Genomic DNA, 13,236 nt, shown 5'->3' with positions numbered 1-13,236 from the left:
GTCAGGCACTGTACTAAGCACTGGGGTAGATACAAACTTATCATGTTGGACACAGTCCATGTCCCACATGGGGCTCATAATCTTAATGAGGTGAGATGAGAGAATTGAAGTGCAAAGAAGTTAAATGACTTGCCCAAGATCACCCAGAAGACCCACTGTTGGGTAGGGACTGTCTCTATATGTTGCCAACTTGTACTTCCCAAGCGCTTAGTACAGTGCTCTGCACACAGTAAGCGCTCAATAAATACGATTGATTGAGTGGTATCCATTAGTCCATGCTATTTCTCTATTCACCCCAGGGTTTTGGTTCTACCCTCCCCAGGGAACTGCAGGCTGGCTGACTGACCAATGAGAAAAAGCAGAGCAGTTGCCTCCTGGAAGATCTCCTCCCGGCAAATCCCGGGAAGCCCGGATCAGCGTGGTCAATCTCCCTCGAGGCTCCGTTTGGTGTCCGGGTAGGGGTCCCTTCAGTAGGCTGCAGGAGTTGGGGTCTTGCGCCCCTCCTGCCCGTTTCAGGTTTCGGGGCTCCCATCTATCCCCCGCCCCCCAACCCTGGGCGTCGGATCCGTGCAGGGAGGAGCGACACAGGGCGAGCGAAGAGCCGTCAATCGGCGGCTGATAAATAATGCAGGCGGCCGTGGCGCAATAAGGCGCGTCAATTGCGATCCCTCCCGCGCTCATACATTAAAGATGAAATGGTACAAGGGCTCGTGCCAGAAAAATGAAGACAAATTTTTAATAGCGTGCCAAGATGCCGGGAGATGGGAGCGCTCGGGAAAAATGAATTAGGTTTTTATTATGTGTTTTATTATGCTGTAATTGAACAGGATTAGGTGAGAATACAATATATTTCTAACGCAGCTGGTGGCAGAGGGACAGAGACACGGAAGGGAGGGAGAGGGCCAGAGAGAGTTTGGGGCTCAGTAGAAAGAAAGATTGCAAGACAGCTGCCCTTCCAGATGCAGCATCAGCAGGGAGACAGGCAGGAAGGGTTGGACTCCCCAGCAGATATATGGGAGTTTTCCCAGAGGCCTGTACTGTAACCTGTCCATTTTCTTTTTTAATGGTATTTATTAAGCACTTACAATGTGCCAGGCAGTCTTCTATATGCTGGAGTAGAAACAAGATATTCAGGTTGGACACAGTCCATTCCCACGTGGAACTCAGTCTTAATCCCCATTTGACAGTTGAGGTAAGAGTCACAGAGAAGTTAAATTAAAAAATTATGGTATTTAATTTAATGAGGGAACTGAGACCCAAAGAAGTGAAGTGACTTCCCCAAGGTCACACAGCAGGGAAGTGGCAGAGCAGGGATTAGAACCTAGGTCCTCTGACTCCCATACTTTTTCCACTAGGCCATGCTGCTTCTCTAATATTTTTTATAATATTTACATGTACTAGTATTTAAGTACACACTATGTGTGAAGCTCTAGGATGGATAAAATACAATCAGATCAGACACAATCTTTCTCCCATACTGGGTTCATGGTCAAAGCGGGAGGGAGAACAAGTATTAAATGGCTATTTTACAAACGAGGAAACTAAGGCACAAAGAAATTGTTCATGACTACACCATAGACAAGTGGCAGAGGCAGATTTAGAACCCAGGTCCTCTGACCCCCAGCTTGTGCCTTCTCCACTAGGCCATGCTGCTTTCCCTGCGGGGTGAGCTAACTTCCACTGATCCTTTACCTCCCCCGATGAGCTTGGAGACCCCAGTGGTCCAGGGGCAGAGACCTGCATCATGACATTTTGGGCTCCCCCCTCTGACATTGACCATCTGCCCTAGGCAGCTCCAGGCATGGGTCAGAGGGAGGTTCTGAGTCGGGCAGTTTGGTTTTGGCATGACCAGCTAAGCCCCTAGTCTCCTCCTCTTCCTTCTCTTCTTCATCATCATCAGTGGTATTTATTGAGTGCTTACTGTGTGCAGAGCACTGGACTAAGCACTTGGGAGGGTATAATACAAGAGTTGGTAGACACATTCCTTTCCCACATGAGCTTACAGTCTCTTCCTCCTCTTCCTTCTGCTGCTTCCCCATGATACTGAGCCTCCTAACACCTAACTTGGGAAGAAACCACTAAACAGATATGGGTAGGGAGTGTTCATAGTCAAACAGCACTTCTGGAATGAGCCAGGCATTACAAGCTAAAGTCCTTCATTCTAAACACCTGGACAGGGGGCAGTAGCGGAAATGAAAGGCCAATGAACAGGAGTTGAGGCTTGGATTGTTCATCCCCCCCCCCCCCCGCCCATATATCTTTTCTCCTTGAAGAAGGTGCCACTGATGGCAAAGTATTGTACATCTCCTTATACTTGTTTGCATCCCTTACCTGTAATTTATTCTAATGTCTGTCTTCCCACTAGATTGTAAGCACTTAGCACAGTGCTCTGCATACAGTAATCAATACCATTGACTAATTGATTTGAAGGCAAAAGCTAGAGAATTGGGGCTGAATGGATTCAGAGATGACAAAGGGGTGGGGGTGCCCAGAGCTGGATGAGGACTTCATCCTGGCTACAGCTGGAGAAACACCAGGAGTAGTAGCATCAGCCTCATTCCTATTCCCCACTGTTCCTAAAGTCTAGAGCTCTGCCTGATTTTCCCCTTGGTCCCTCCTCTCCTTGCCCCTAGTCTCTCCTCTGACTCTGAATCCTCTCTGGTTGCTCTCTCACAGCTGTTCTTTTACACCAGACCACAGGAGTCTGAAGCTGAACAGCATTTCCTGCTTGGAACTGGTTGTTCTCTTTTGTGTGCATACGGTATGTTGTTGTAGAGTTGCTTAGGGACCCCGCAGACAGACCCTCCCCCCATAATAATGCATCACTGCAGAGTTGTTCAGGGCCTCCCGGCCAGGACACTGCTCTTGCTCAATTATATGGAGCCCCTGTCCTCCACCACGGCCCGGGGTGGCTGCTCTGTCTACTCCAGACCTGTGGGATGGAAGTAGATATGGGAACCTGGGGGTTTCCTGGAACTGCCTCCGTGGCTTTCAGGGGAGATGAGTTTTAAAGCTGAGATTGAAGTGAGGAAAGGAAACATGCATGACAGAATGACGCAGACCCTGAAAAGAGCCCAGGAACACAGCAAGGGGAAGCAGAGCCTCCTGATCCAGAAGGGACGCCCCCTTTCTCTTGGCACCCCTCTCCCCACAGACCAGTCTTAGCCCCCCACCAGGCCCTATATCTACATAGGTAGAGAGACTAATGCTGAAACAACACCACCAGCTTGGAGAGGGACCAACTGGGATCTCAGAGGGCAGGAGATAAACTCCGATGGTGGAGCCAAGGGGGAGTTTTCTTGGAAGGGGGAAGGTGTCAGCTGACAACTCCCACCCGCGCTGGCCCCCAACTCCCACCATTGGCCAGGAGAGTCAGCTCAGAGCTGCAGAGTTCCCAAACTCTGCTCTCCTGCTCTCCTTTGGTTGCCTAATTAGTGGCCTGGTCCTTCCCTCACCTGCTGCAATCTATTAAACCCTTTGCCTCCTTCTCTCTCCCTCTCTTTCTACCCTGCTCAGAGACCAGAGCTCTTGGTTATGATTAAGCGGGCCATTAAACGTACAGAGCTCGCTTGCTGGCTTTTACCTTTAGGGTTGGATCGGCTGGTATCTTACCTCTCAATTAGGACTTTGGAAAACGTCAACCAAGATTAATAGTTGCACGGCTCCGGGGCAGGGGAAACGAACAGAGCCGCGGCAAGGAGCCATCTCATTCCTCAACAGCTCCACTCCATCCAAGCCCAAGCCAGGCCTCCACTCTGCCCGTGCCCTGGCTCACAGCTGTGCCTGGTGGAGAGCCACGTGCTGCTGCTGCAGCCATCGCTGGCTGCTCCCACAGCTGCCCCCCTCTTCCCCCCAACCCCACATCTCCTCCCGCATGGCTCTGCTGGGGGAGGGAAGTTTGAGGAGAGCTGTGTGTGGCGGTGTGAAGGGGAGCTTTGGGAAGGGGTCTGCTGCAGCTGGGAGTGAGCAATAAAGAGGAAGGAGTCTTGCCTCAGGTCTCAGCCTCGGCTCCCAGGAGCTCTGCTCTTTTCTCTCACCTGCTTTACAGGTGGGGAAACTGAAGTTCAGAGATCAATCAATCGTATTTATTGAGTATTTACTGTGTGCAGAGCACTGTACTAAGCGCTTGGGAAGTACAAGTCGGCAACATATAGAGACAGTCCCTACCCAACAGTGGGCTCACAGTTTAAAAGGGGGAGAGATGGCAGGGGGCTTTCTTAAGGCCACTCAGCATACTGGGGACAAAGCTTGGAGTAGGACCAAGGTGATGGGGAGAGGAGGGGTTCCTTTAAGAGGCTTTTCTTCCTCCATCTTTCCCAGGCCCCTCCCTAGAGGACTTGGCCTATAAACTTTGTTACTGTTGAAAAGTGTCTCTGCTACTCATAGCCTCTCACTTGATGGGCTGAAAAGGCAGAACTGAATTTTTAAATTCACCCAGCTGGTGTTAGCTCCCCTAGGAGAAGACAAACCCCCCTGTCTCTGTCCACTGACACGTCTCTGGGGAGCAGTGGTCTCCTCTCGTCCTCAGGAAGAGGGTCACTTAGGCGTTGAGGTGCACGGGCTGCCCCAACACCCCTTCCCCATATATGCTTTGGGACCTGGGACAGGCCCCTTCCCCAGAGAAAGGGAAAGGCTGAGGGGTTGGGGGAGATGGGCTGGGGGAAGGACCCAGAAGTCTTGTCTTGTCCAGTGGGACCCAAGAGCCTCTGGTTCAGAGCTTACAGGTCAGGGGTCTTCTCAAACTCGCTCCTTTCTCCCCTCAAACTCCCTCCTGTCTCTCTTCAACCTCCCTCTGCCTCTCAACCTCCCATGATCTGCTGTTCCTCTAGCCCGTGGCCGTTACTGACCAGACGTGGCGAGGTAGACCGAAGGTGGGGTGGGGATGGAGATGAACCGACTCTAGTGCCGACCCCTTTCGGGATCCTTGCTGCTCCTGGTCTCCTGACTCCCGTCCGGGAGAGGGATTTAGTGTCTCCGCCGGCCCCTGCCCAGCCAGGCCGTCCGCAGCCAAAGGGGAAGGAGCGGGGATCGATACGTCAGCGGGGTTTTTAATGAGCGCTCCGACCGCAGGCTTTAACCTTGCAGATAATGGGGTTAGCGGCTGTAATTCCTATTGACAGAGCAGGCTCTCCCTTCCTTAATGAGCTAATCAATACTTGTTTTCAGCTTAATTTCCATCTAATTGCTCTTTAACGACGCCTGATAATGGGCAGCCTCCTGTGCTGTGGGGGCGGGGAGGAGGGGCGAGTTAGGGAGAGGGAAACTGGCTGAGAAGCCAACCTCATCGGGTCCCTTCTTCTCCTCCTCCTCTCCCGCAACCTCCTCCCTGCTTCTGGGTGTTCGAAGCAGGAAGGAAAGAAGGGGAGAGCGCCGGTTTCGGCCCTTTAGATCCCCAATCTCCCGCGCCGCGCCCCCGAACACCAGTGGCAAATCACCGGCTCCGAGAGCCGCGGGAACATCCATCCGTCCCAGGCTTCGGGCCTTGAAGGTGTTCTCCTGTGCAAGGACCATCCATATCGGCCCCACGCCCGGCCTGGCTCCGGAAGCAGATTCCTGCTTCTCCTCCTCCTCCCCGCACACCTAGGCTCACGGCCACCAGGCCCCAGGGCGCTGCTCGGGAACCGCTAGAAGATGCGGGAGGGCACCGTGCGGGGGGGCTCCGGAAGGAATTGCTCGCCGGCACTGGGCCCAGGGCGCCAGGAGTTCCACGGAGAGGCGTCCAGAGGCGGATGCAGAAGAGGAAGCCGCCCTCTTCGGCGTCCACTAGCTCAGCGCCCCAGGGGCCCAGGCTAGAGCCTCCGTCCCTCCTAGGGGACACCGAGATCCCGGGCCTCGACCCAGGGGCCTGCCCAGATCCCCCCTCCTCAGCCCCGGGCCCGACTCCAACAGATTTTCCGGGGTGCAGTAGGCCGCCCGCACTCATCACCCGGGGAAGTTGCGGGATCCTCGGATCTAGGGCTCGTCCTGACTGAATCCTGCTCAGTTCTAGACCCACCGAGCAGCTCCGGGTTTTGGCAGAATGTTCTGCCCGTGGAGGCCAAATACACTGTCGGTTTGAGTCACCGGTTCTGGCATTTTTCCTTTATACCCCAGTAATGGATCCGGACCCTCTGAGTCCAGAGTGGGTCGGTGGGAGAGGTGAAGGGGGTTCACAAGACGGGCCTGAAAGGGGAGGCCGAGGATCTGAAAAGGCCCTCCAGCCTATTTGAGACGCGCCTTTGTGTGTATGCGCATGGAGGGGGGACGGTTGTGGTAACACAAAGCCTTCTTCTAGGCAACACTGCGGGGATGAGCGGGATATGGGCTTGAGATATCGGTCCTGCAGCCCATCCCCTCTGTTCAGGGTTTTGTGGGGTCCTACTCGCTCGTCAGCCTCTCCTGTATCCCATTATGGAGGTGGGGCTAGGTCAGGCCAGACCGTGTCCAAATCGTTTATCTTAAATTTACCCTAGCACCTAGCAGAGTATCCTGCCCTTAATAAACACCATAACTAACTAATCCAGGTAGGTACCCAGCTCCCTTGACCATCCAGGGGCGGACCTGGCCTGGATGCTCCATTTTCAGCCCGGTCTGGACCTGGATCAAGAAAGGGAATAGGAATGGGAAGTAACATGACATAGTGGATAGAGCATGGGCCTGAGAGTCAAAAGCTCATAAATTATAATTCCGACTCCACCCCTTGTCTGCTCTGTGACTTTGGGCAAGCCACTTTACTTCTCTGGGCCTCAATTACCTCATCTGTAAAATGGGGATTGAGACCATGAGATCCATGTGGGACAGGGACTGTGTGAAACCCAATTTACTTGTATCCACCCCAGAGCTTAGTACAGTGCTTGGCACATAGTAAGCGCTTAGCAAATGCCATAATTATATTATTAATATTAAGGGGCCCAGTGCATGAGGTGGTTCCATCCGCGAGAGACTTTGAGGGATGGAATGGTGGGGTGGGGGGGGGGGGGAGGGGGAGCAACGTTCTCCACCGTCTGTCCCCCTCCCCCCGATCAGGAAAGCGAGCACCGTGCGAAACTGGGATGGAAACGAATATTCGGGTCCCTGAGGGCTAGGAACTGGCAGGCGGAGAGTGAGGGAAGTGAACACGGAGCGAGGCTGGAGGGATGCACAGCGGGGTTTTGCAGGCCTCGTTCCTAGTGGAGACAGACTAAAGTTTAAGGCAGCAGAGGCAGAAATCTAGGCGAGATTCCATTTCCCCGCCAAAGGGCCTCCACATCCTCCGTTGGCTCTCAGAATTGCCCAGGCCCGAAACCTGGGAATGGAGTCAAACTGGGGAGCCAGGAGACGTGGGATTGAGACGTCAGAGAAGAGAGACTCGGAGACGGGAGACAGTGGGAGATCTCTCCCTCTGGACTTCCTCGAGCTGACAGGGAAGAGTGAGGGTTTGGGTTTGGGTCTCTGGGATTCCCGGAGCCCCAGTGTCTCTGCCACCAGCACTGGTAAGGAGTCACGACCCATAATCGAGCCCGGAGATGAGGCCTGGGCAAAGGAGCCCCGGTCACCCAGGCCTTGCCCTACCTCCTCGCGGCCCTCACACTGGCCAATCCCGAGGGAGCTGGAACGAGGAGGCCTGTCGGGCCAAGGTCTCTGATCCCAGCGCTGTCCGCACTTGGAGGAGGGCGTGGCGGGGGACGATGGGACGCAGAGAGTCAGTCAGTCAATCGTACTTATTGAGCGCTTACTGTGATCAGAGCACTGCATTAAGCGCTTTGGAGAGTACAGTATAAAAATAAACATATTCCCTGCCCACAACAAGCTTACAGTCTAGAGGGGGGTATGTGGCAGGGAGCGGTGGGGGACAGTTATGCGGCCGGGGGTGGTGCGGGGCAGGTGAATGGGGGGGAGTTGATGTCCGTCCCAATCTCGGCCTCTTTCCCGGGGTGGGGAGGGGGAGACATAGGGGCCGCTACAATTCGTCGCCTGGTCCCCCCGGGAAGGGCGCTGGTCCCAGAGGTTGAGGGCGTCCCGCCCAATGCCAGTACAGCCGGACCTTCGGTAGAGAGCGGAGTGGCGCCGGGCGTGGGGAAAATGGGGGGCGGGGTCCCCGGGAGGGTGAGGCCCCATCGGGCTTGGAGCGCAGGGCGAGGGGTGGGGCTCGGGGGGCGGAGAGAGATTCAGCGAAGGGGCGGAGAGACGGGGAGGTGGGCGGGAGTAGCCGGGTCCCGTAATCATCGTCGCCGGCCGGCCGGCCGGCCCCCGTCAGAGCACAGCCCGGGCCAGGAGCCGTCAGCCGGAGAGCCCTGAGGCCGGGGCCGGATTGCTGGGTGAGAGCACAGGGAGGAAGAAGGCTGCACCGCTCGGAAGCCGAAATCTGGCTGGGAGCTGGGGGCTGGGGAGCTGGGATTTGGGGAGCTTTGGGTTGGGGCTCTGGGAATTGAGGGGCTGTGCCAGTACAGTACAGAGCCAGAGCCAGAGCCAGCACAGGAGGCTCTGGGGGCTGAGGCACGCAGGAGTGGGGGGCTATGGAGCTGGGGCGCTGCTTTGGATGAGGGAGGGATCGAATGGGGCAACGGGACTCGGGATGTCGGCGTCTGCTGGCCTAGGACGTGGGAGGGGCCGATTGTAGCTGCCCTTACGGATGCATGACCGCGGAGCCCCCTCCTCCACGACACTTCGATAGCTCTGCGAACTCCCCCACCCCCCGGCTCCCGACCAGTGAACGCTTTTCCTCCTTTCCCGGGGCCGGGAGAAGGGGGCAGCCAGGACCGAAGAAAGGTGACCTTGGGAATCTCTCCCGGGAGACCTAGGTGGGAAGTGATGATGATGGTATTTGTTAAGCGCTTACCATGTGCCAAGCACCGTTCTAAGCGCTGAGGTAGATACAAGATTATCAGGGTGTCCCACTTGGGGCTCACAGTCTTAATCCCTATTGTATAGATGAGGTAACTGAGGCACAGAGAAGTGACTTGCCCAAAGTCACACAGCTGACAAGTGGCGGAGGCGGGATTAGAACTCACGACCTCTGGCCCCCAGGCCCGGGTTCTTGCCACTAAACCAGGCTGCTTCACCGGTATGAAGGAGCAGGGAGGGGCAGAACCCTTTCCCCTCCACCTCCCGGTCCCTCGGAGGTGGAGGAGGGGCAGAGCCCGGGGAGAGAGGGATCCACGGAGGGACCGAGCTGAGATGTCCCGCTTCCCCCCGTCCCTCTACCCGCCCTCCTCTCCCTCCTCCGGACAGGACCGGATGGGTGCGGGCTGGGAGCCGAGGATGCGGTGACCCGTGGGCCTTGGCCCAGGGCCTGTCCGAGGCCGAAGATGTCGCCCCCCCTCCTGCTTCTGCTGCTGCTCCTGCCGGCCCGTGCCCGCCCGCGCCCCGCAGGGCCCGACTACCTGAGGCGGGGCTGGCAGCGCCTGCTGGAGGAGGGCGAGGGCTGCGGGCAGTGCCAGCCGGAGCGGTGCCCCGCGCCCCGGGGCTGCCTGGCGGGGCGGGTGCGGGACGGCTGCGGCTGCTGCTGGGAGTGCGCTAACCTGGAGGCGCAGCTCTGCGACCTGGAGCCCGCCAACAGCCACTTCTACGGGCGCTGCGGGGACGGGCTCGAGTGCCGCCTGGACGCCGGGGACCCGCGGCGCGGAGAGGCCCCCGAGCCCCGGTGCCAGTGCCGCCAGGCCAGCCCGCTCTGCGGCTCCGACGGCCGCACCTACCCGCACAGCTGTCGCCTCCAGGAGGCGGCGCGGGCCCGGCCCGGGGCCAACCTCAGCCTGGCACACACCGGGCCCTGCGAGGCAGGTAAGGCCGAAGCCCGCTTTCCCCTCCAGCCCCCTTCCCCTCACCCACGTAGAGGTGTCAGCTTTGCCTCCTAAGTGCGAAGGCCGGATGGGGGCGGCAGGGGCGTGGGGAGGGAAGCGATGGGAGGAGGAGGGGTTTTACCGAGGGAAAGCGGGGTGGGGTCTGGCGGTGACCGCTCAGAAGCTTTCAGGTCTTGCAGGAGACGTGGGATGGCCGAGGCCATGAGCCCACCCCCAATCAATCAATCAATCAATCAATCAAACAACTGTATTTATTGCCCACACTGCGCGCAGAACAGGGCACTGGGCGCTTGGCAGGGTACAGTAGAGGAGAGTTGGTGGACACACTCCCTGTCCACAACGAGCTTACACTCTAGAGGAGACCAGGGGTGGGTACCTCGATTTGCAAACTCCCCCTCCCTCCTTTCCCCTCCCAGGCCCCGCCCCCTTCAGCTCTCCCTCACGCTTACATTCACCAGAGCTGAGCCCCCACCCTGCTAAGAGGCAAAGACAGGAGGCTGTGATGTGTGGTGGCCAAAGTCTGCCTCAAGTAGCCTTCAAGTCCCCATCCCCCCGTGCCTCCAGCACCCCAGATCATGTCTCCCCCGTTCGACATCTGGAATGTGACTGGACAGGATGTCATCTTTGGCTGCGAGGTCTTTGCCTACCCCATGGCATCCATCGAATGGAGGAAGGATGGGTTGGAGATCCTGCTACCAGGGGACGACCCCCACATCTCTGTACAGGTGAGACCTGGGAGGGTCCCTCCCCCCGGGCCTTTCCCTTGGGCCTAGTCCCAAGCTCCTTCTTTTCACTGAGCCTGCGGTTCCTTCCATCTATTAATCATTCATTAATGCGATAGCGTTCATGGAATGCAGAGCATTGTTGGGAATGTGTCTTGTCTCCTAAGCGCTAGTGCAGTGCTTTGCACACAGTAGGCGTTCAATAAATACGATTGAATGAATGGAGAGTCTAGTATGAGTAGAAAACTCAGCCCTTGCCCTCGGGGAGTTTACAATCTAACGGGTTTCCCAGTCCCCCCTCTGCCCGCCTGGCTGACCTGAGGGGATGTTGCTTCAGTTTAGGGGTGGTCCTCAGCAGTTTGAGGTGACCGGCTGGCTGCAGATCCAGGCTCTGAGGGCCAGTGATGAGGGGACCTACCGCTGCTTGGCTCGCAATGCCCTCGGCCAGGTGGAGGCCCTGGCCAGCCTGACTGTGCTCTCCCCGGGTAAGTATGGGCTTCTGCCCTCCATTCAGTTCCTAGCCTCTCCTTCCTGCTGTTCCCTGCTCCTCTTTGCTTCCCAGCATGCCCTACTCCTTCCCACCACAGCCTGTCCCACCCCACCCTATCCCACCCTGAATTCTCCTGAACTGCTCCAGTCCTCCCCCACCCCCATGCGGCCCCACCCTACTCTCCCTGGCCCTGCTCTGAACTCTTCTGTCTTGCTACACCTTACATTCCGCTACACCCTACATTCCCCTGCTCTCTTCTCCCCTGTCCTGCCCTCCTCTGGTTTCTCACCTTACGCTTTCCTGTTGTATCTTGCCCTGTTTTGCTAAGGAAGGGAATGGAGAGGCCAACTGAGGTGGGGAGAGGGGAAAGAGGGTTGAAGTGCAGAGAGAGGAAACTTGAGGTAAGGGAACCCAATAGGGGATTGAAGTGGAAGAGAGGTAGAGGGGTTGAGGAATGGATTAAGATGAATTTGGTGACCTCAGAAGAACTGTCAAGTTATGTATATACATGCATCTTGTGTGGGAAGTTGCAAAGGACTTTGTGTATATGAAGGAGAGTAGAAGAAAAGCGTTTCTTCTGGTTAGAATGCACTGTTAATAAGTACTTGGGAAGAACAAAAGATGACACTTGTCTTTCCTGAAAAGAGTCTACACTCTAATGGGAAGCAGACATATGACCGCTTTTAGGGAGTGAAAAGGTGTGCATGTATCTAAATTCACTAGTGAATGAACAGGTGTCTGCCTATTGTATGGGTGTTTTTGTGCGGTTGCATTTGTGAGAGTATTTGGGTGCCTAGACATGTGGGTGTGAGTGGGTACCTGTGAGTGTATTTGTGTGTGTGTGTGTGCGTGTGTGTGTGTGCGCATTTTTGCAGGGGCCTCTTACTTCACCTGGGGAGGTAGGATGCAGTGGGATTGGGTCTGCAGCCCCCACCCACAAGGGGCCTTTGGTGAGCTGACGGGCCCCTCACTGCTGTGCTTGCAGACCAGCTGAACACCACGGAGCTCTCCCTGCTGCGCCCCCCTCACCTGCTGGCCGAGGACGACTACGAGAGCGAGGAGGGGGATGACTATTACTAGGCTTGGAGGCTTCATTCATCCAGATGGCTTGCAGAGGCAGGTCTTCCATGGGGAAGAGCAGCCAGGCACCTCGGGGTGGGCTTTGCCCCTAATCCCCCAGGCAGTCCATTCCCACTTGGGCCCTCTCAGGGAGTGGGGCTTGGGTCTGAGGGTCAGGGGCCAGGCTGCTGAGAGGAAGGAGCACAAATAAATGGCGATGACAGTCTGAGTGACCTGCCGACAACGACCTCCGACAATGGGACAGACTGGGCTTAACCCCGTTCCTGAGGACCTGGGTGGGAGGAGAGGGGGCTGCAGAAGACCCCTGGCTCTTTTGCTACAGCTGTAGCATGACTGGCACACACACCGACAAACATGCACACAAACACCCTCACACACGCAGGCAAAGCATTGACACATCTCCACAGCACGCACATTCACACGTCCTGGCACCCCAGCCTGCACATCAGATGCAGCTGGACCTGCTTTAGATGGTGGACACATGAAGCCCAGATGGATGAGACTGACCGAGGAGGATCCGTGCCCCTCCCCTCTCCCTGCCCTGCCTGGGGCTGAGCCACATCACTCTAACATACTACATCTTTTCTGGGAACCATCTCTGTGGCAAGGAAGACTTGGCAACTCTGGGAGAGGAGGCCCCACTAAGGAGTCGGGATGGGGCTAGGAGAGGAAGGTCTACTGTTCCCTCTGTTTTGGGGATTGATCTGCTCAGCCCAGGAATCAGGGTCTAGGCTTCTCAATGTGGTTTAAGTAAATATCCCTCACACACCCGCTCCCCCACCCCACCTCAACTCCCAGCCCTGGACAGAAAATAGAGTTTGTGAGGATGCTGATGAGAGAGCAGGGGAAGTTTCAGGCCCTCAGCTCTGGTCTCAGCCCCCAATTACAGTCTCAGCTCCCCATTCCAGGCTCAGTTTCTCAATCCTAGCTTCAGACCCTACCCTGTCCCAGTTTCAGTCCACTTGCCCCAGTCACAACACCCATCCCCATCTCAGCCCCCAGCCAGCCTCAGCCCTCTGTCACCTTCCCCACCACCAGCCCCGGCTCAACCCTCCCCTCCACCCATAGCTGAAGGTGGGGAGGGGCTTGCCCCCTCCCGGCCCTTAGGAAGGCTGCCGAGGCCATGGCAGACTGCTTTCTGGTAGGGTTGAGAAAAGTGAGGGTGGGGCACAGTCTAATCCCACTT

At 56.6% G+C, this 13,236-nt stretch overlaps 1 protein-coding gene across 1 annotated transcript; it reads left to right on the top strand.

The window, feature by feature from the left end:
• Positions 1 to 8,216: 8,216 nt before the first annotated feature.
• KAZALD1 (Kazal type serine peptidase inhibitor domain 1) lies at positions 8,217 to 12,241 on the top strand. The gene is made up of 5 exons (XM_038758428.1): positions 8,217 to 8,276; positions 9,190 to 9,738; positions 10,323 to 10,483; positions 10,818 to 10,965; positions 11,956 to 12,241. Exons 2-5 carry the CDS (start codon positions 9,267 to 9,269, stop codon positions 12,048 to 12,050), a joined length of 876 nt encoding a protein of 291 aa, XP_038614356.1. The 5' UTR covers positions 8,217 to 8,276; positions 9,190 to 9,266; the 3' UTR covers positions 12,051 to 12,241.
• The last annotated feature ends 995 nt before the right edge of the window (positions 12,242 to 13,236 follow it).

Source organism: Tachyglossus aculeatus, chromosome 16 (genome assembly GCF_015852505.1).
Source record: "Tachyglossus aculeatus isolate mTacAcu1 chromosome 16, mTacAcu1.pri, whole genome shotgun sequence".
NCBI lineage: Eukaryota > Metazoa > Chordata > Mammalia > Monotremata > Tachyglossidae > Tachyglossus > Tachyglossus aculeatus.
The sequence above is the reverse complement of the archived record's forward strand: the minus strand, read 5'-3'. Positions and strand labels throughout refer to the sequence as shown.

Excerpts from the sequence above, each read along its gene's own strand:
- KAZALD1 (XM_038758428.1), top strand. The coding sequence starts at position 9,267 with ATGTCGCCCCCCCTCCTGCTTCTGCTGCTGCTCCTGCCGGCCCGTGCC. Across the intron at positions 9,739-10,322 it reads CACCGGGCCCTGCGAGGCAG|CACCCCAGATCATGTCTCCC; the intron begins GTAAGGCCGAAG and ends CCGTGCCTCCAG. Across the intron at positions 10,966-11,955 it reads CCTGACTGTGCTCTCCCCGG|ACCAGCTGAACACCACGGAG; the intron begins GTAAGTATGGGC and ends CTGTGCTTGCAG.